Here is a 24140-nt window from a genome sequence, read left to right on the forward strand (position 1 = left end):
GCTTGAATTTTTGACCACTCCTCTTGACAAAATTGGTGCAGTTCAGCTAAATTCGTTGGTTTTCTGACATGGACTTGTTTCTTCAGCATTGCCCACACGTTTATTGAGGCCAAACAGCTCTATTTTTGTTTCATCTGACATCGCACGGACAAAGATAAGACCTTCTGGAGGAAAGTTGTGGTCAGATGAAACAAAAATTTAGCTGTTTGGCCACAATACCCAGCAATATGTTTGGAGGAGAAAAGGTGAGGCCTTTAATCCCAGGAACATGGTGGTGGTAGCATTATGCTCTGGGCCTGTTTTGCTGCCAATGGAACTGGTGCTTTACAGAGAGTAAATGGGACAATGAAAAATGAGGATTACCTCCAAATTCTTCAAGACAAGCTAAAATCATTAGCCCGGAGGTTGTGTCTTGGGCTCAGTTGGGTGTTCCAACAGGAAAATGACCCCAAACACACATCAGAAGTGGTAAAGGAATGGCTAAATCAGGCTAGAATGAAGGTTTTAGAATGGCCTTCCCAAAGTCCTGACTTAAACGTGTGGACAATGCTGAAGAAACAAGTCCATGTCAGAAAACCAACACATTTAGCTGAACTGCACCAATGTTGTCAAGAGGAGTGGTCAAAAACTCAAGCAGAAGCTTGTGGATGGCTACCAAAAGCGCCTTATTGCAGTGAAACTTGCCAAGGGACATGTAAGCAAATATTAACATTGCTGTATGTAGGGCTGCAATAACTAATCGATTAAATGGATTAAAATTGATTATAAAAATAGTTGGCGATTAATTTAGTCATCGATTCGTTGGATCTATGCTATGCGCAGAGGCAATTTTTTTTTTTTTTTTTTTTAACCCTTATTTATAAACTGCAACATGTACAAACAGCTGAGAAACAATCATCAAAATAAGTATGGTGCCAGTATGCTCTTTTTTTTCAATAAAATACTGGAAAGGACAGAAATGTAGTTTGTCTCTTTTACCCGATTATTAATCGATTAATTGAAGTAATAATCGACAGATTAATCGACTATCAAATTAATCGTTAGTTGCAGCCCTAGCTGTATGTATACTTTTGACCCAGCAGATTTGCTCACATTTTCAGTAGACCCAATAATAAATTCATAAAAGAACCAAACTGTGACGACCGGGTCGCATAATGATGCGGGTGTTCTCCCAGGGATGCAGTCGGCTTCGGACACAGCTTGCAGGTAAGAAAATTATTTATTTAAGAACAAATAATAGCAGGAAAAAACAAAGACGTGCACATAGCACATAAGGCAAAAACTAAATGGGCTAGCATGGGAGCTAGCAAGCATATGGGCTAGCGTGGGAGCTAGCAGGACTTTAGCAGGAATCGAACGTCGTCAACTGTTGTATGAAAACAAACTAGCAAGCCAGACCGAGTGAGGCCAGCGCATAGACTAAATAGCCCTCTGATTAGCGCCCGGGCAACAAGTGCGTGTCCCGAACACTAACCAGAGGCAGGTGTGAGCAATTTGCAGTCATGGCAACAGAAACTAGCAAAACTCAAGGTGCTGAAAACACATGTGACAAGAAAACATAAACATAAATATGATCCGGGCAGCGGATCATAACACAAACTTCATGAATGTTTTTTGTGACCAACAAGTATGTGCTCCAATCACTCTATCACAAAAAAATAAGAGTTGTAGAAATGATTGGAAACTCAAGACAGCCATGACATGATGTTCTTTACAAGTGGATGTAAACTTTTGACCACAACTGTATATGAGGCATGGCGCACCATTACAATCATTTTATGACTTGGCCATGCTTCACGTGTTTGTGTGGGTGCCTTGTCTCCCCCAAAGCTGTAAGCCAGGGGTGTCCAAACTTTTTCCACTGAGGGCCGCACACGGAAAAATTAAAGCATGTGGGGGCCATTTTGATATTTTACATTTTCAAACCATAACAAAATATATGCATTTTTTATTTATTTTACCTTTAGGGGTCCCGGGGACCATAAAGGGTCTCAGTCATTAAAATGTTAAAAATAAGTCAGATTATTATTTTTTTTATTATTATTTAACGCTTACAGTAAATCTCTATATCAACTTCAAGTTGATATAAAGTAATACAAATTGAAAAAAAATGTTTTATGGCTTTTCTGTCAAAAACAACTTACTTTTTTATAGTAAAACTGAAATATGCAGTATTTAGTAATTAGAGCCCTAAAAGATCAATAATGCAGGACACCATTGATTTTAATTCTTTCATATTTTTGAGTAATCACAGTGAAAAGATAAATAAAAAACCACTAAATATATTTGGGATCCAAAAGGTGCCCCACTCATAAAGTGATACATTTTTATTAGGTTTTTCTTTTACTTTCAACAACGAGATCAACTTCAGATATATCTGTCGATTTTTTGCTGGAACTATTATTTTGTTTGTTTTATGCGCTTTTGTCAAAGAAAACGTTGATGTTTTATATGGCTACTACACAATATATGCAATATTTACCACATAAAACATATTAAAGTGAAATATTTGAAGTCAGTGTTTCCCACACATTCATTTATTTGTGGCGGCCCGCCACGAAAAAATTACGTCTGCCACGAAATTTTTTTTTTTTTTTGTCCTGTCCAGCTTCTCAGGCGAATCATATAGTTGATGTAGATGCCCATATAAGCTGTTCAGATTTACTTTACAAAAGAGAAGTGTAGGATACTTCTCTTGTTGCCTTATTTGTATTTGACCACTACTGTTTTCTGTTTATTTGTTACTGACTGTGGCAGGGCACCTCTGCCTCTGTTTCACTTTATGTTGCTGGTAAATAATATGGTTGTAGTAGTAGGCTAAAGTTAAATTATTTAGTATGCATTAATTAAAGGGACAGAGCTTTAAGAGACATTTTAGCTTTTATATTTTATAAGATATATTTTTTGTAAGAACCACAATTAATAAATATATTTCAGTGAATAACTTATTGTTCAAATCTGTATATAAATATGTACATAAAGTGTTGTAGTTATATTGTAAAATGGATGGATGGACGTTTAAAACAAAACTGTTATTATTAATTAGTAAGTATAAATTTTTTGAGCCTTTTTAGAGAAAATCATATCATTGTAGTAAATTATGCAAATTACTCGATGATGACATGTGACCACGCCCATAGCCACGCCCCCACCGCCACAGGTATCTTGGCAGTTTATGGGAAACACTGGAAGTAATTGGAGCCCTGAAAATTATTCATTATAACATGGATTTCTTGTCATTATTATTATTTTTTGAGCAATGGCAAAAAAAGAAAAATGAAGAAAGACAAAAGAAAAAAAAAACAGCCTGCATGGCAGCTTTTGTGTCAACATTGCAACTTTTTCTCGTTAGATTTCACCTCATTCCACTTTTTTAAATGTTCTTTTTTATTTTTACAATAGTATTTCCAGAATGTGTGGCGGGCCGGTAAACAATTAGCTTGGACACCCCTGCTGTAAGCCAAGGAAACACAATGCATCATATTCAAGCAGGTATGATGAATGAGCCCTGAACGATGAAGCAATGTTGGTATGTGAGACCAATGAAGTGTGTGGGAGCACCAAAGTGGAGTGAAGTCCGCTCCCTGCTGCTTGCATGTCCTACATGGCCCTAAACTCTGGAATAACAGTTGCCCTTTGACCTGGACATACATCACGGCAGAACCCACTGGAATGTTTAGACAAGCGAACAAGGCTTTGGTTACTGTTTGGGGGGTGAGGAGCTCGCACTAGGAAATGTGCTCTTGAGGAAGAAAGAAATACCAAAGCATGATGTCACGATCTCCTATGAAAGCAACTACGAATTATTCATGTAAGAGAAGTAGGTTCAAGTTCAGGTGAAGCAGTTTCCACTTGAACCACCAAAATGGTCTTACGCCTAAAAGTAAAGAACTAAATAATGAATTGCCCCTTCCCTGCTTATTCACAAAGACAGACCGCCTTAACCCGTATCACCGATAAGCAACTTCTACCTAATCTTAGCATGCCTGCTGATAACACGGGTGTGCTCATTCAATATTGAGATGTTAAGACAAGGTTGTGATGAATGTAAACAAACAATTGAGGGCTCTCCATCATCCTTAAGTAGGTCAATGGGGTCAATACAGGTAAGTGATTAATCATGGTGTGCGTATTAGGGGTGTAACGGTACGTGTATTTGTATTGAACCGTTTCGGTACGGGGGTTCCGGTTCGGTTCCGAGGTGTACCGAACGAGTTTCCACACGGACACATTAAGTAGCGTAACGCACGTTGTGTAAACAATGCACAACACACGGCATGCTAGCAGCTAACGGGCTACGATAGACTGACGATACGTCCTCTTTTCACCGGACATGTCCTCTTTTGCGGAGCTGTCAGGGCGGAGTTTCTTAAATGCCTCAAATGTCCGGCATTTTGAGTTAGGGTTGCGTGTATTTTTAATGTACGCTCAGGGTTAAGAAGGGGTTAAAAACAAAACAAATTGTGCGCGCAGCAGCATTGGTGAGGGAGGGGCGGAGACAGAGAGAGAGAGAGAGTTATGATAAACGCGCATGCGTCGCCAGGCTCTGCTTTTTATCCATAGATTTATCAGATTTGATTTTTTATTATCTATAGCAGGGGTGTCAAAAGTGTGCCATTTGCGGCCCACAGCTAATGTTTTAAAGGCCCACGGCACATTCTAAAAATACTATTAAAATAAACAAAAACATAACAAAAGTGAAATTAAAAAGCTTAAAAGTTAAATGTAATTGAGAAAAAGTTGCAATGTTGACTAATAAAACAAAGCTGTTTTTTTTTTCTTTCAAACTGTCATTGCTCAAAACATAATATAGAATCAAAATCAATGTTATTAGGAATTATTGATAAGGCTGCAGCTAACGATTATTTTTCTATCGAGTAATCTATAGATTATTTTTTTCGGTTAATCGGTTAATCTATAGATTATTTTTTCGATTCATCTATAGATTATTTTTCCTTTTACCGATTATTTTTTTATTTAAAATGAAGATGAAAAAATAAATGTAGGCCTGTTTTTTCAAAAGGCATGGCTTTTATTTACAAAAAAAGAGAAGTATGGCCACTCAGTCAACATTGACAACAACATGACAAAATATTCTGTAACAATGTAAACATTTAAAACTTTTAACATTTAACAAAATTAAAAGTAGCTTATTTGCTTTTTAATGTGCAAATATAAAAGTAAACATCTAGTGCAAATCTTAATATTATGCAATAGTATAAGCATTTCAAAAGTAAAAGTATTGCTTATTTTGCTTTAAAATGTGCAAAAATAAAGATAAACATCCAATACAAAAAAGTGCAAAACGAAATATTCTGTAACAACAGTGTAAACATTTCAACAAAAGTGAAAGTATTGCTTATTTGCTAAAATGTGCAAAAATAAAGATAAACATCCAATACAAAAAAGTGCCAATCTAAATATTCTGGAGCACTGTAAACATTAAGTATTGCTTTTAAAATGTGCAAAATAAACATCCAGTCCAACACAGTACACAATAACCAATTCTACTCATTCCAGTGAGTGACTAACAGTTGTAATGAAGAAAGGTTAGCATGTCTACATGCTCTGGTTCTTTTCATGTTTACAATATTCCCAGCAGCTGAAAATAGGCGCTCAGAAGGGGTCGACGTGGCTGGAACTGAGAGCTAATTAACCTTCACCTCAAGCCAGGACTGCGAGTGAGCTGAGCTCCAGTTTATATTCCTAGAAGGTCAACGGGCTCATAGTGATGTTACTAGTAGTTGACTGGGAGGTGTTTATTATCATTTGGGGAGAGTCCGCTGCCCGATGCTCACCTGCTAAAGACCTATCTGCTCCACGCTGAAGCGCTGACTACATGCGCTCTGAATATGCACTGCTGATTGGCTGATAACGCTTTGTATAACGCTTTGTGTGTACCAATCAGATGGTTGTGTGGGTGGGACAATGCTGCGTGCTGAGACAGAGGCAGCCGCAGAAGGAGCAAAGCAGCTTGTTAACACTTTAGCAGCTAAAGTTAGCTTTAGCTTAGAAACTCGTTCGGTACACCCCCGTACCGAACCAAAAGCCCTGTACCGAAACGGTTCAATACAAAACACGTACCGTTACACCCCTAGCAGATACAAATGACACATTCATGTTTTTGTGTAATGATGACAACGTATACTCGCGCGGACGATTGACTAGTTGATGGTTTTCTTTTCAAATGTTCGTTCATAGCCGTTGTGCTGCTATGATAGGCCATTTCCGCTCGACACAGTGTGCATACAACAACATTATTAGGCCGTGTATTGAAATACTCCCACACTTTTGGCGTGATTTTTTCCCCCTCGCTCGCACAGTCTGCTTTGTATGACGGTAGTGTGACGTAAATATGCGACGCGTCGACGCACAAAAACGGCGTCGACGTATTTACGCAACCGATGACGTCGACTATGTCGACGCGTCGTTTCAGCCTTAATTATTGACCTATCCAAGGTTCCCATTACTTCACATCAAATATTCCACTAAGAAAATTATTTTTGGTGGAAGATTTTGAAAATTTGGTAAATAAATAACCCAAAAATGTATATTTTGTTGTTTTCTTACTGTACCGAAAATGAACCGAACCGTGACCTCTAAACCGAGGTACGTACCGAACCGAAATTTTTGTGTGCCGTCACACCCCTAGTCCGTATGGATATAATCTACATTTGCATTTAGTTCCTCACTCAGGATTACACCTGACTTGTAATTCGTTTGTTTTTTTTTAATAGATTTTTGCGACCTTAAATCTCTGATTGTGCAAAAACTTTTAACACAAATTGTGAGCGAAGTTACCTTTTTATTTTTTGGTTGCAATAAAATTGAACGAGAAAGTTACGTTCGCAGTAAATATTTGTCTTACCAGTGTTTCCCATAAACTGCCAAGATACCTGTGGCGGTGGGGGCGTGGCTATGGGCGTGGTCACCATGACATCATCGAGTAATTTGCATAATTTACTACAATGATATGATTTTCTCTAAAAAGGCTCAAAAAATGTATACTTATTAATAATAACAGTTTTGTTTTAAACGCCCATCCATCCATCCATCCATCCATTTTACAATATAATTACAACACTTTATGTACATATTTATATACAGATTTGAACAATAACTTATTCACTGAAATATATTTATTAATTGTGGTTCTTACAAAAAATATATCTTATAAAAATATAAAAGCTAAAATGTCTCTTAAAGCTCTGCCCCTTTAATTAGTGCATACTAAATAATTTAACTTTAGCCTACTACTACAACCATATTATTTACCAGCAACATAAAGTGAAACAGAGGCAGAGGTGTCCTGCCACAGTCAGTAACAAATAAACAGAAAACAGTAGTGGTGGTAGATAGACACAAAGTTTCATCAAACATCTGATCCACTGAACAAAGAGCTCCAAAAATCTTGATCCTACACTTCTCTTTTGTAAAGTAAATCTGAACAGCCGATATGGGCATCTACATCAACTATATCATTTGCCTGAGAAGCTTGACAGGACACCAAAAAAATAAAATAAAAATAAAAAAAATATATACCGGTATATATATATATTTTTTTTTTGTGGCGGCCTTAATTCTTTCGTGGCGGGCCGCGACAAATAAATGAATGTGTGGGAAACACTGCTTACCAACTTTTGAAATATTACCACCGTGAGTTGAAAAAATCATTTAACATGATTAAAAAAAATGTGCACCTTGAATTCCGAAAGAAATATTAAAACTACTGAAAATGTGATCTCAGTCTTAACACGATAAAACTATTTATTCAAACTATTTATATCGCTAGAAAGACATAACTTTGTTTTCGAACCATGGGAACGAAGAAAGTGAGGGTGAAGGACAGTGCTGAGAAAAAGAAGATAATGATGTCTACTGAATTAAAGAAATAAATTGTGGGGGAAACGAGGTGTGCATGTAGCTGATTTTGCAAAACAGTATGGCAAGGTTAAAATCCTTTCTAAACGCTGACATTTATCCATGTGAATATGGAGAAGCTGCTGCCGGTGTGTTTGACAGCAAAGCAGCTTGCAGCAGATACTGAAGAAGTCTATGCTATACATCGTTATTACATGACTTCATACAAATACTGTAGTTATTGGTAGTACATTCTATTGTATTGTTTTGATGGTCCTTACCCAGGAGTTCGCTGTCAAATTTGATAGCATGTTACGTGTTAAAAATGGCGTTGTTTTTGGAAGCCCCTGCCCGGATTAAATTGATTTTAATCAGGAATGTTCCGATCAAGGGATTTATGCTGCCGATTCCGATCAGTTGAGTGAGTGAGTGAGATCGACCGACACCAAATACCGATCACCTGTACTAACTGTACATTTTTCAATGGATTTATGGTGAGTAGTATTGGCGGTGTAACAATTGCAGCACATTATTTAACTAGTTCCTTATTCTCTTTTATTACAAACAGTTGATTCAAACAGTCAACGGTACACAATGACTAAACAAAAACAAAAAACAGTTATTTGCCGTCAAAGTCCTCATGTGTCCAGAAAATTATTCTCTAAATTAGTAACATTGATAAAAACAAAACAAAATATTTTGAGAGAATAAAAATATCGATCTAATCTCTCTAGTATCGATCATGTACTAATACAAACCTTGGTGTTGACATCACGAATGTATGGATCGAGCTGCCCTCTTTTGGTTGTGTAAGTAAATAGTTGCGGTTATCTCTCTCTACACTCTTACTACTAGTTAATTTCCTGTTAAAAGCTGCTTTCTTTATGCTTGGAACGTATTTGTAGCTACACTTCTTAAACTTTACTGAACACTTATTTCTTGGTGTTGTTTCAAGCCAGCTTAGCGGCAAGTTTAGCCGCTAACTTGCTCTCTGTGTGTAGCATTTTTAGCCTCGTCATAATACTTGATAATAATACTCACAATATTAAGAAGCGTAGGTGTAACATAGGTGATTATTATAGGTGTAACGTAGGTGATTATTATAGGTGTAACGTAGGTGATTATTATCGACTTAAGAAAGTGGCTCCATACTCTGTATGGTGATACATAATTAGCTGCTATCTTGTCAGCCGGAGGACTAAAAATAAATACAATACTAGCCAGAGGGAATTTGTGATCGGCATTGAAAGGCACTAGCGATCACATATTTTTTTTTTAAATCGACTTATACTTAGGGCTAGGCGCTATACCGGTATTATAGTTAATGCCCCATAGCCCGTGTGGACAAAGCAACTGTAGTAAATCAACGAAAATTGCTTGGACGTCGTAACGGCTAACTAACTACTTTAAAAGAATAAACAACACATTACGTTAGTACTTACAACAAAATAATCTGAGGACTCTCAACACTTGTTATCGAGCCGTAAAACACTTAGGCTACCTTAAGCACTTTGCACATTTTTTAAGATATACCACCGATTGGACTAAAAATACAGCGGTATCAGTTTTGGTCCATATCACAAAGCCTTACTTGTACTCATCGGTGGCTGCTCGATGGACACATCTGACATTTTAATTCATTTCAAAAGGAAACACTGATTTGAGATTGAGAGTACCGTATTTTCCGCACTATAAGGCGCACCTAAAAACCTCCAATTATCTCAAAAACTGACAGTGCGCCTTATACACGGACCAATATTGAGCCACAACAGGTCTCGCAACTCCAGCCTCTACTGTAGCGTCTATTCTATGCGCCTTATAATGCGGTGCGCCTTATATATGAACAAAGTTTTAAAATAGGCCATTCATTGAAGGTGCGCCTTATAATCCGGTGCGCCTTATAGTGCGGAAAATACGGTATTTTGGAAAACAATTCAACTTGTAAGCCATTAAGCTATAAGCTATAAAATTTGCTATAAACTATAAAATTGACATTTGCTGGTAAAGCATGTACTTGCGTGATGCATTTGCTTAAACCGCTGATAAACACATGTGTGCGGTACTTAAGGAAAAATGTATCAGGTGAAATTCAGGACAATTGGCTGAAATGTGCAGGAAAATTGAAAGCTGATTACAGACTGGACTATAACTTCAATAAATACGCAATACAATCTGAGGGATTTTGTGACCTCAAAAAAAAGTATTTTTTAGGAATGTAACATTTGCTCACTCCCAGGAATTTCAGCTGCTTCTCTGCCTGACCGGTTCATTTTGTTTTTGTATGCAAATGAACCCTCTACGACCCACAAAAAGAGGGTCTTGCCAGTAACAGTTAACCATAAACGGAGTCGAAACTCTGTTTCCACCCCCTGCTTAATTTGGTCGGAATTAACAAGAGAACGATCAGTTGATGTTTCTGCCAATCATGTTGCAATAAACATGATAGTTTAAAAGATCACAAGGTTTGAAACTGGAACTGTGCAAATAAAAAGTCAACTGGACAGTTTCCAGTCCTCCAAACTGAAGGAGTTTCCCCTCCTGGTTATCATGAGTGTTTACTGGTAGTAGGAGTTAGCGCAGGAAGATGCCAAGTGACTCAACAGGCTAACCATGACTCACGAACAGACAGCAACAGAAAAGAAGCCCGCCGGCGCTTTCACATTTAACTTCCAGCTGGCCGGGATATGCAAGCCAATCTCCATGAATCAGCCGACACACAACCCCCTTCTTCCTCTGACGTCCCCCTTCCCCCACACCCCCTACTCTCGCACCCAGAGGAAGGGTCACGGCTTCTGGCAGAAATCTGGATAACAAATACTGTCCTCAACACTCAAGACCAACAAGAAAACAGACAAACAGGTGAGAATGTTAAATGGTTATGTCGGGTCATGTAAAACAGAACAAAAAAACCACAGATAGCGACCACATGACAGTCCTAAGAACCATAACTTCAGGCTCTCTGTCAGCTTATTAACCACGCAGTTTGGAACTGATAATATTAGTAAAAGAAACTAAACTTGTAACCGTAAAAGTTAATTCTATTACCTTTTCACAGAGACTGAATGTGCAATCTTTTCCAGAAGGGCATCCAGTTTTTGGAAATCCAGCAAATCATTAGACTTGGCATGCATCTTGTAATCCATTTAAATAAACTCCACGGCACAGAAACAAGCCACAATTCCAAAGGGAGGCGAGCAAAAAAAAAGATTTAGGAAAGTTTGCTTTTCCTTTTCTGTCATCCAGAGTGCGGATTTAAGCCTGTGGCTCTGGTGTGTGTCCTAAAATCCCACAGAACATGATGAGTGAACCCATTGCGTAGTCCTGGTGGATTTAGAGGGGGCGGCCGTTCCAGGAAAAGAAAAGAAATAGCCCGGGAGACGGGAAGAGCGGGTTCAGGAGAGGAGAAGAGGCCACGGAAGCCGGCAGCCAGGCGGGCTGTGTTAGCTGTGTGCACCGGTCTTCTCTCTACCCCATCCCCCTCTCAGTAGTACAACGGCCCAGTTGCCAAAGGCTCTTCGCTCCATTGTGTCCTCTTCAAGGGCCTCCCCAAATCAAAATGAAATCCGGCAGCCAGAGCAGGAGGTAGGCTAGGCGAGCGAGAGAGGATCCCGGTGTGAATCCAGGAGGACTTCTATCCCCTGGGTGGCGCGCTGCCTAGCACAGGCAGACCGGCGTGTAGTTTCTGAAGAGCGAAAATGGCTCTGCTGCTTCCTCATTCAGCCGAGTCTCAGCCCACACACACACACCCCTCCCTTCCTGGCTCGCCTACGTGCTGCCTCATTCCACCCCTCTCCTTGTTACCCATCAATAGCTGGACGTCCTTGCACTCTCTCACACCTTAAACACCCCCCACCTCCTTCCTGTCTCTGCTTCTGTCCATTGCATCATGCTCCACCCACACTCACCCTCTTCCTGTGGGTGATACTGCCTTGCAATTTAGGCCCCGTTTACATTAAGATAAGGTTATCCAGGGTAAATCACAACTAACCTTCTGTGTCCACACACAAAAATGCCACTGTTTAAGACCCCCGCACCTCTCCGCATGTCATAGTCACCTCCAGTGTTGCTTTGTGTGCAAGTTCCTAAATGTAACTTATGTGAACAATATCCAGTGTTGTGGTATTTCTATGAACTGGAATCCAGTGTGCTGTGGGGCCCTATTGTAGTGAATCACACCTGAGACATCATAAATTAATCAAATCTTTATTAGACACGTAAACAATGTGATAAAGAACATTTGACATCAATCAAACTAGGGATCTAGATATCTGGTCAGGACACTCCTCACTCTTTTGCCTTCACCTTCATTGTCCATTCCTTTTTGGTGACTTTATATACTCTGGACCTAGACGTTGAGTCCGCGACATACATGGCGGACAATAACTGATACAGTCTGGTTTGCCAGTCCAAATGCATTCGCCGTTTTCCGTAGTTAGTTTTCCCTCGACGACCAGGTAATACAAATCACACGCTACCTTTTTTTAATCACATCCACGGGAGCTCGCATTCTTGTTGACTCTCCTTCGACAAATGGACAAAGTTTTTCGTGCATTGGAAAGTTTTCTTGCCGTCTGAGAAGTGTTGTATCCCAAATAGCTGCAATCGATTTTTCTTAAGGTATTTATGTGTGATTTCCACAAGCGTCCGTACATGTAGAAGAAGGAGAAACACGGCATGTCTGGATGACTCGCCTCCATATTACCAGTGTTTACCTTCAAGTTATGAAACAGCTTTATTATGAAACTGGCTGTGGCACGTTCTTTCTGACGTCACTTCCTGTGTGGGTCGCGGTCTTTCTGGCATCACTTCCTCTCCAAACTCACTTTGTAAAACGATCAATGAGTCCATACAAAGCTAATTAATTGATTAATGTAATGAGTTATCCGGCTTAGTGTAGACATAGACTAAGGCCATGTCTACACTAAGTCGTTTAACCCCTTAAACGTCTAATTATTTAGCCTAAGCCCCGTTTCAGCCACACTAAACCAGCATTTAAGGTCCCCCTTCTCGGACAAATTTTTACACGGGTAAGTGTGCCGTGTATTTCTTGAATCTCCGGCCCTTAACTTTGTAAGGACTCATTGATCGTTTACAAACTGAGTTCGGAGAGGAAGTGACGCCAGAAAGACCACGCCTCACACAGGAAGTGACGTCAAAAAGAACGCCCCGTGGTTTCGTAATTCGGAGGTAAGCACTGGAAATATGAAGGCGAGTCATCCAGACATGCCCGTGTTTCTCCTTCTGTCTGTACAGACGCTCGTGGAAATCACACATGAATACCTTAAGAGAAAGCGATTGCAGCTATTTGGGATACAACACTTCTCAGACGCCAAGAGAACTTTCCAATGTCAGCTGTGATTCTACTTGGCCAAAAACTTTGTCCATTTGTCGAAGGAGAGTCAATGAGAATACGGGCTCCCGTGGATGTGATAAAAAAAAGGTAGCGTGTGCTTTGTATTACCTGGCTGTCGAGGGAAGAAAGACTAGGGAAAACACCGAATGCATTTGGACTGGCAAAGCAGACCGTATCAGTTATTGTCCGCCATGAACTCAAGAAATATGTCCCTGGACACATGAGGACTTTGAATATGACCAATGTATGATCCTGTAACTACTTGGTATCGGATTGATACCCAAATTTGTGGTATCATCCAAAACTAATGTAAAGTATCAAACAACAGAAGAATAAGTGATTATTACATTTTAACAGAAGTGTAGATAGAACATGTTGAAAGAGAAAGTAAGCAGATATTAACAGTAAATGAACAAGTAGATTAATAATTTATTTTATACCACTTGTCCTTAATAATGTTGACAAAATAATATAATGGGGAATGACACAATATGTTACTGCATATGTCAGCAGACTAATTAGGAGCCTTTGTTTGTTTACTTACTACTAAAAGACAAGTTGTCTTGTATGTTCACTATTTTATTTAAGAACAAACTTGCAATAAGAAACATATGTTTAATGTACCCTAAGATTTTTTGTTAAAATAAAGCCAATAATGCCATTTTCTGTGGTCCCCTTGATTGCGAAAAGTACCAAAAAGTATCGCAATTTATTTTGGTACCGGTACCAAAATATTGGTATCGGGACAACACTAGTCAGTACTGCATACATATAACTGATCAAAATCTAACGAATCAGATTCAACTATAAAAATTCATAGTCAAAGACAGCCCTACAATACATTGACGTAACCAAAGAAACGTCAGCGGTAAGCTAAACCAAACCAATTTTAGAAGAACAAAAGACAAGTCAGAAGTTTAAAAAAAGCAAACATACTGTATGTCATGAACAATTTCATAAAACTAACCACTGACACTAATGCGACAAACGTAGCATCACCTCTGTTTACTCTTATGTTGCAGCAAAGATAGTAAATGAGGTCTTCCCTTCTAACACACGACTTAAAAAAGGTAATTTCAGGATCAGAACCCAGTGTGGCGTAACCAACATGAACGCTGAGCAGTAAGTAGCAAGTAATGCAGATCATTATTATTTGAGAAGTGATTCCTGCACGTTGAGACTTTCCAGAACCAAACTGCTTTGTTTGCTGGGTAACAGGAACACAACCATATAATTAGGGTGTGGAAGAATTTGGCCGTCAACGCGTTCATGATAGTTTTTAACAGCAAATGCGGAACAAAACAAAACCAATCAAATGGCAAGCAGTGAACTCCACCTACTCAATTACTTCAATAATTATTTTAATGACGTTGGTAATGACGGTTGCAAGTTGCACTCATCCGGTTATAAGAGCGAGTCTGAGACAACGCTGAGAGGAAGTCAGCAGTAATGAGAGCAAGTGATGCATGGCAAAGGCTAACCCTCCTCTGCAGTGGACATTAGGGCTGCACAATTATAGCCAAAATAATAGTCGTTTATTTTTTATCAATTAATCATAATTCTTTACAATGTTACGTAAAACATAGCCAGTGTTTCCCACACATTAATTTATTTGTGGCGGCCCGCCACGAAAAAATTACGTCCGCCACAAATTTAAAAAAAAATAAAAATAAATAAATAAAATGTTTTATTTTTTTATTTTATTTTGTCCTGTCCAGCTTCTCAGGCAAATCATATAGTTGATGTAGATGCCCATATAGGCATCTACAAAAGAGAAGTGTAGGATACTTCTCTTGTTGCCTTATTTGTATTTGACCACTACTGTTTTCTGTTTATTTGTTACAGACTGTGGCAGGACACCTCTGCCTCTGTTTCACTTTATGTTGCTGGTAAATAATATGGTTGTAGTAGTACGCTAAAGTTAAATTATTTAGTATGCACTAATTAAAGGGGCAGAGCTTTAAGAGACATTTTAGCTTTTATATTTTATAAGATATATTTTATATATATATATATATATATATATATATATATATATATATATATATATATATATATATATATATATATATATATATATATATATAAGAACCACAATTAATAAATATATTTCAGTGAATAACTTATTGTTCAAATCTGTATGTAAATATGTACATAAAGTGTTGTAATTATATTGTAAAATGGATGGACGGATGGACGTTTAAAACAAAACTGTTATTATTAATTAGTAAGTATACATTTTTTGAGCCTTTTTAGAGAAAATCATATCATTGTAGTAAATTATGCAAATTACTCGAAGATGTCATGGTGACCACGCCCATAGCCACGCCCCCACCACCACAGGTATCTTGGCAGTTTATGGGAAACACTGATAGCATTTCCCAACGTTTGGCAATCTAGTTGCGGTGCTGCAGTTGTGTGAACGTGACATCATGTCATTTATAATGAAATAGTCTTATTAACATAATTAAATAGTCTTCATAAAAATGCTAAATAAACATTATACATTTTAAAGACAAAACTTTGTGGGGTTTTTTGTTGACATTATCAATATTAACTTTTCATCTTTTTCTCTTTACATGATGCCTTTAGTTCTTTTTTTCCATTTTTCAAAACTCTATTATTTATTTTCATGACTATTTACATCGTAGATTGTCACTGAAGGCATCAAAACTACACTATATTGCCAAAAGTATTTGGCCACCTGCCTTGACTCACATATGAACTTGAAGTGTCATCCCATTCCTAACCCATAGGGTTCAGTATGATGTGGGTCCACTTTTTGCAGCTATTACAGCTTCAACTCTTTCGGGGAAGGCTGTCCACAAGGTTGCAGAGTGTGTTTATAGGAAATTCTCGACCATTCTGCCAAAAGCGCATTGGTGAGGTCACACACTGATGTTGGTGGAGAAGGCCTGGCTCTCAGTCTCCGTTCCAATTCATCCCAAAGGTGTTGTATCAGGTCAGGATCTGTGCAGGCCAGTCAAGTTCATCCACACCAGACTCTTGTCATCCATGTCTTTATGGACCTTGCTTTGTGCACTGGTGCACAGTCATGTTGGAAGAGGAAAGGGCCCGCTCCAAACTGTTCCCACAACGTTGGAAGCATGGAACTGTCCAAAATGTTTTGGTATCTTGGAGCATTCGAAGTTCCTTTCACTGGAACTAAGGGGCCAAGCCCAACTCCTGAAAACCAACCCCACACCATAATTACTCCTCCACCAAATGTCACACTCGGCACAATGCAGTCCGAAATGTAGCGTTCTCCTGGCAACCTCCAAACCCAGACTGGTCCATCAGATTGCCAGATAGAAAAGCGTGATTCATCAGTCCAGAGAACGTGTCTCCACTGCTCTAGAATCCAGTGGCGATGTGCTTTACACCACCGCATCCCACGCTTTGCATTGGACTTGGCGAGGCGACGAGCTCCAGCAGCCCGGTTTGGTTTGTTAGCGCCGGCCGGCGAGGTCATGGAGCTCTGTGCCCATACACAACGGCCTCTGGCATGGGTGGTCCAGTTTCACAGGGTTAAAGATAAGCCGCTGTTGTGAAAGTGCTTGACTTGATATGCAGTGAAACCTGCTTTTGAAATGTTAATTACCCACGATCATTACCACTTTTGATTATTTATGCAGCCCTACTTTGTTGTGCTGTAATTTCAGTGTTGACAATGTCAGGGTTTCCCACACATTCATTTATTTGTGGCGGCCCGCCACGAAAGAATTACGTCCGCCACAAAAAAAAATATATTTTTTTTTTGAATTTAAAAAAAAAATTTATATAGCGCTTTTTCTCAAGTGACTCAAAGCGCTTTACATTGAGAAACCCAATATCTAAGTTACATTTAAACCAGTGTGGGTGGCACTGAGAGCAGGTGGGTAAAGTGTCTTGCCCAAGGACACAACGGCAGTGACTAGGATGGCGGAAGCGGGGATCGAACCTGCAACCCTCAAGTTGCTGGCACGGCTGCTCTACCAACCGAGCTATATTTGTCCTGTCCAGCTTCTCAGGCAAATCATATAGTTGATGTAGATGCCCATATCGGCTGTTCAGATTTACTTTACAAAAGAGAAGTGTAGGATACTTCTCTTGTTGCCTTATTTGTATTTGACTTTATTAAATGTATTTATATTAGAAACACAACGTGTATATAACAAAGGGTGCAAAGTCTGCAGGCAGTAGGAAACACATGGTTAAGTGTAGGGAGTAAAACTGATGGCAGTCTAAAGTTCAACATTTTTGGAGCTCTTTGTTCAGTGGATCAGATGTTTGATGAAGCTCTGTGTCTATCTACCACCACTACTGTTTTCTGTTTATTTGTTACGGACTGTGGCAGGACACCTCTGCCTCTGTTTCACTTTATGTTGCCGGTAAATAATATGGTTGTAGTAGTAGGCTAAAGTTAAATTATTTAGTATGCACTAATTAAAGGGGCAGAGCTTTGAGACATTTTAGCTTTTATATTTTATAAGATATATTTTTTTGTAAAAACCACAATTAATAAATATACTTCAGTGATTAACTTATTGTTCAAATCTGTATATAAATATGTACATAAAGTGTTGTAATTATATTGTAAAATGGATGGATGGATGGACGTTTAAAACAAAACTGTTATTAATTAGTAAGTATACATTTTTTGAGCCTTTTTAGAGAAAATCATATCATTGTAGTAAATTATGCAAATTACTCGATGACGTCATGGTGACCACGCCCATAGCCACGCCCCCGCCGCCACAGGTGTCTTGGCAGTTTATGGGAAACACTGCCCTATATATTATACTATTAGCCGCCCATGGTGAGTGGGCCGCAATTACACTAAACTATAGAGTAAAGGGCCACAAAATATGAGCCGGCGAATGGTCTGCAGGCCCCCTGCTGTGAACCCCAAAAAGCTGTAATAGACGTGGTTTGCCTGGTCACAAACCAACAGTGCCATTTCATCCAGAGGTCATTCGCAACTGGGCCAAAAAAAAAATTGTTCCCATGGCAACTGCAGAGCATAACTAATAGCATCATAATAGGAAAGGGGAAAAAACCAATAGGCTAAAAAAAGACAACTCTGATCTTGGACACCAAGCAAGGCGCCAGACAATTTTAGGCCGTTTTCCACGTCTGTAATCACATTTAACAATTGTCCATCAATCACCAGACACCAAGACCATTCTGTCTAGACCCTTTGGTTAAATACTGTCATTACCTGGAGATCTGCAGAATGACTACCCAAAAATGCATTCTAGCAGTGTCTCGCTAACAACGACTCATGAGGAGCAGTTAGGACCTCGACATGAGCCCGCCAGGCCCGGATCGAACCAGTAACCCAAGACAGCCACTGAGCCGTCCTGCTCTCCAGGTAACATTATCACTGGAGGACTAGAGCAGTGTTTTTCAACCATGAGATACAGTCTGGTGTGCCGTGGGAGATTATCTAATTTCACCTATTTGGGTTAAAAATATTTTTTGCAACCCAGTAATTATAGTCTACAAACGATGTGTTGTTGTTGAGTGTCGGTGCTGTCTAGAGCTCGGCAGAGTAACCGTGTAATACTCTTCCATATCAGTAGGTGGCAGCAGGTAGCTAATTGCTTTGTAGATGTGGGAAACAGCGGGAGGCAGCATGCAGGTAAAAAAAGGTGTCTAATGCTTAAACCAAAAATAAAACAAAAGGTGAGTGCCCCTAAGAAAAGGCATTGAAGCTTAGGGAAGGCTATGCAGAACAAAACTAAAACTGAACTGGCTACAAAGTAAACAAAAACAGAATGCTGGACAACAGCAAAGACTTACTGTGGAGCAAAGACGGCGTCCACAATGTACATCCGAACATGACATGACAATCAACAATGTCCCCACAAAGAAGGATAAAAACAACTTAAATAGTCCTGATTGCTAAAACAAAGCAGGTGCGGGAAATATCGCTCAAAGGAAGACATGAAACTGCTACAGGAAAATACCAAAAAAAGAGAAAAAGCCACCAAAATAGGAGCGCAAGACAAGAACTAAAACACTAAACAGGAAAACAGCAAAAAACTCAAAATAAGTCATGGCGTCATGTGACAGGTGGTGACAGTACACCTACTTTGAGACAAGAGCTATAGTGATGCATGCTTGGTTATGGTTTAAAGTCATATCCAACAATTGCGACGACTTTTTACTGTCAAGTGAGTTTTGTTTTTTAATGATTTCTGCTGGTGGTGTGCCTCCGGGTTTTTTCAACACAAAAAATGTGCCTTGGCTCAAAAAAGGTTGAAAAACACTGGACTACAGAACAAGGAATAGATAAAAATGCTACACTACACACCTTAGGAAAATACAAAAAAAGCATCGCTAACCGCTAAGCTAGAGCTCTTGAATGTTAACAGACCGATAAAAATATCGACAATCATGATCCAAATTATAATATCAGTATATGGTCAAGATTACAGCGATTAGATTAGTATTTTGTTTTTTTGTTGTTTTTGTTATGGTTTACAAACTTCCGTTGAATTATTTTGCACTTTTGACTTTGTTGTACATGTTGTATGCAATAAAAGATAATAAAGACTGTAATACAAATATGCATTGATATTGTCCGATTCTGATTATAATTGTGATGAAATAATGAACATTTGTAATATATGAACATTGGTGTGACCGATACTGCCCCTGAAACTACTTGAAATTGGATCGATACCCACATTTGTAGTATCACCCAAAACTAACGTTAAATTAAGTATTTAAACAACAGAAGAATAAGAGTATTTTTACATTTTAACAGAAGTGTAGGTAGAACCATTTTACAACAGAAAGTAAACAGCTATTAACAGTTAATTATGAAGTAGATTAATTTGAGTTTTTACAAAATAATACAATAGAATTTTGAAATTGTTCTATTATAACTAGAGATGTCCGATAATATCGGACTGCCGACATTATCGGCCGATAAATGCTTTAAAATTTAATATCGGAAATTATCTGTATTGGTTGCACAAAGTAAAATGTATGACTTTTTAAAACGCCGCTGTGTACACGGACGTAGGGAGAAGTACAGAGCGCCAATAAACCTTAAAGGCACTGCCTTTGCGTGCCGGCCCAATCACATAATATCTACGGCTTTTCACACACACAAGTGAATGCAAAGCATACTTGGTCAACAGCCATACAGGTCACACAGAGGGTGGCCGTATAAACAACTTTAACACTGTTACAAATATGCGCCACACTGTGAACCCACACCAAACAAGAATGACAAACCCATTTCGGGAGAACATCCGCACCGTAACACAACATAAACACAACAAAACAAATACCCAGAACCCCTTGCAGCACTAACTCTTCCGGGACGCTACAATATACACCCCCCGCGTCCCCCAAACCCCACCTCAACACCGCCCCCCCAACACCGCCCACCTCAACCTCCTCATGCTCTCTCAGGGAGAGCATGTCCCAAATTCCAAGCTGCTGTTTTGAGGCATGTGAAAAAAAATAATGCACTTTGTGACTTCAATAATAAATATGGCAGTGCCATGTTGGCATTTTTTTTTTTTAACTTGAGTTGATTTATTTTGGAAAACCTTGTTACATTGTTTAATGCATCCAGCGGGGCATCACAACAAAATTAGGCCTAATAATGTGTTAATTCCACGACTGTATATATCGGTATCGGTTGATATCGGAATCGGTAATTAAGAGTTGGACAATATCGGAATATCGGATATCGGCAAAAAAGCCATTATCGGACATCTCTAGTCAAAAACAGTTACCTTTACAAATTGTGTAACAAGGCTATTATATGTATAATATATAATATCAGTGTTTCCCATAAACTGCCAAGATACCTGTGGCGGTGGGGGCGTGGCTATGGGCGTGGTCAACATGACATCATCGAGTAATTTGCATAATTTACTACAATGATATGATTTTCTCTAAAAAGGCTCAAAAAATTTATACTTACTAATTAATAATAACAGTTTTGTTTTAAACGTCCATCCATTCATCCATTTTACAATATAATTACAACACTTTATGTACATATTTATATACAGATTTGAACAATAAGTTATTCACTGAAATATATTTATTAATTGGGGTTCTTACAAAAAATATATCTTATAAAATATAAAAGCTAAAATGTCTCTTAAAGCTCTGCCCCTTTAATTAGTGCATACTAAATAATTTAACTTTAGCCTACTACTACAACCATATTATTTACCAGCAACATAAAGTGAAACAGAGGCAGAGGTGTCCTGCCACAGTCAGTAACAAATAAACAGAAAACAGTAGTGGTCAAATACAAATAAGGCAACAAGAGAAGTATCCTACACTTCTCTTTTGTAAAGTAAATCTGAACAGCCTATATGGGCATCTACATCAACTATATGATTTGCCTGAGAAGCTGGACAGGACAAAAAATAAATAAATAAATAAAATAAAAATAAAAATTTAAAAATAAAATAAAAAATTGTATTTTTATTTGTGGCGGACGTAATTCTTTTGTGGCGGGCCGCCACAAATAAATGAATGTGTGGGAAACACTGAATATATCATATATATTCACTGTTACATGAGAGAGCAGCCATAATTGTGATGTGGCCCTCAATAAAAATGAGTCTGACAGCCCTGTCTAAGGTGTTGTTGGTAAGTAGGGAAACAACATTCAAGCGGTTTTACTATTAACCGTGATTAAAAACGTCATGGCTGTTTAGGGTATAGGGTCCGCTACAAAGTGTTTCAGTCCTCCTCACTAATGCCGGAGCGTTGTTTTCTGCACAACCTGCATGCGACAAAAACAAAGTTACACCGGTGGCGAACGCGCTTGTACGCACCAATGGAGAGACACACTAGTAAGTTATATAAGTTGAAAAATGGCGGCAGAACACGGCAGCAAATTTTTACCACCACCCCCCCCCCAAAAAAACCCTGAACATTTCGGGTGGCTAAAAATAACCAGGGAGTCATTGAGGACGATGGCTCACCCACTTGTGAAACCTGCCAAAAGAAAGTTGCGGCAAATTGTCTAAAACTTCTAATATGGTCCATCTTTTGCGGGATCACCACCCAGCTTTACACGCCAAAGTCAAGGCAAGACACAACAAATGAGTTCAATGACGTTAAGTTGCTGCACGAAGTATTGAGTTTAATATAAAGGCGTCCCTTACAATTAGTAGCTTTGCTTAGTGTCAGTTAAGTGTAAACAAACAACAGGTAGTCCGCCAGTGACCATTTAACGTTAGCGATTGCGTCTTCTTGTCTGTGTTGAATAAACTACGGGCATTATAAGCTAATATAGCAAGTGTAAACACTAACATAACATCAGGTTAGTTTTATTCAAATGATTTTTGTTAATATATATCATTTTGTATTGTTATTATAATGTTACTTGTTCTTCAGACTATAAGGCGAACATAAAATATTTTCATTTTTGCAATAATCATCGACATGTGGACTGCAAATTGATGTTCAATAAATGACTCTAGCAAGGACCCGTAAGCAAGCAACACCAACACTTTGATGTTTCATTGAAAATATAGAACATTACACACGGCGCTCAAAATGATGTCAAAATGCTTCAGTGCGCACTACTTGATGGAACTTGGAGCATTACCGCTACCATTGTCAGACGTACTGTACTTCAAAACACAGGTATTATCATGGTGCAAGCTGGGCAACGTTTGCTGTGGTCTGGAACAACATGGCACACAAACATGCAGCCAATATTACATACCGATACCGTGTCTTGAAAGATGGAACAATTAACTAAATACACAGAGGACATAAGTAAAGGAGATTAAATGAGCTCAAATATACCTACAAACGATATGTACACACAGCTAGCCTAAAAAGCATGTTAGCATCGATTAGCTTGCAGTCATGCAGTGACCAAATATGCCTGATTAGCACTCCACACAAGTCGATAACATCAACAAAGCTCACCTTTGTGCATTCACGCACAGTATAAAAAGTTTGGTGGACAAAACGATGTTCAATAAATGACTCTAGCAAGGACCCGTAAGCAAGCAACACCAACACTTTGATGTTTCATAGAAAATATAGAACATTACACACGGCGCTCAAAAATATGTCAAAATGCTTTAGTGCGCACTACTTCATGGAACGTGGAGCATTACCGCTACCATAGTCAGACGTACTGCACTTCAACACACAGGTGTTATCGTGGTGCAAGCGCGGTAACGTTTGCTGTGGTCTGGAACAACATGGCACACAAACAACTATCAGACATGCAGCCAATATTACATACCGATACAGTGTCTTGAAAGATGGAACAGTTAACTAAATACACAGAGGACATAAGTAAAGGAGATTAAATTAGCTCAAATATACCTACAAACGATATGTACACACAGCTAGCCTAAAAAGCATGTTAGCATCGATTAGCTTGCAGTCATGCAGTGACCAAATATGCCTGATTGGCACTCCACACAAGTCAATAACATCAACAAAGCTCACCTTTGTGCATTGACGCACAGTATAAAACGTTTGGTGGACAAAACGAGACCAAAAAGGAGTGGCATAAAACATGTCTTTCTTTGGCAGCATCAGAGAAAGTTATACATGTAAACAAACGGTTGAGTCACAGTCCCCACAACGGTGAGTTCAAGGGCATAAACATATTAAACAGTGGGCTTTCTAACAATTCGGAAGGTTTGTGTTGTGTTTGTCCTCCCACAGAAACCATATTACAACAAAAGACATATTTATCACCCCATATTTTTTTTTCAATTTCCATACATTTTTTAAAAAGCTCCACGGAGCCACCAGGGCGCCGCTAAAGAGCCGCATGTGGCTCTAGAGCCGCGGGTTGCTGACCCCCGGGCTAACCCGTCAACATATTGTGTATTTGTGCACACGTGAAAAGAAAAATGTTGTCATATTCCATTTCATGTGTCAGTTATTACACGTAGCAGTGCTGCTAATAATAGTGCGGTCTGCC

General features: G+C 38.8%; 1 protein-coding gene across 2 annotated transcripts in view; it reads right to left on the bottom strand.

Moving 5' to 3' along the window:
* brd4 (bromodomain containing 4) overlaps window positions 1–24140 on the bottom strand; it is an 85724-nt gene that overhangs the window by 56937 nt on the left and 4647 nt on the right. Inside the window, exon 1 of one of the 2 annotated variants that reach the window (XM_062049922.1) lies at window positions 10906–11628. The exons of the other annotated variant lie outside the window; for it this stretch is intronic. Within the exon in view, the coding sequence (XP_061905906.1) occupies window positions 10906–11003 (98 nt within the window). The 5' untranslated portion in view covers window positions 11004–11628. Of the gene's footprint in view, window positions 1–10905; window positions 11629–24140 lie in introns of those variants that run through there. 2 annotated transcript variants of the gene reach the window in all.

Source organism: Entelurus aequoreus, linkage group LG06 (genome assembly GCF_033978785.1).
Source record: "Entelurus aequoreus isolate RoL-2023_Sb linkage group LG06, RoL_Eaeq_v1.1, whole genome shotgun sequence".
In the NCBI taxonomy this organism is placed as follows: domain Eukaryota; kingdom Metazoa; phylum Chordata; class Actinopteri; order Syngnathiformes; family Syngnathidae; genus Entelurus; species Entelurus aequoreus.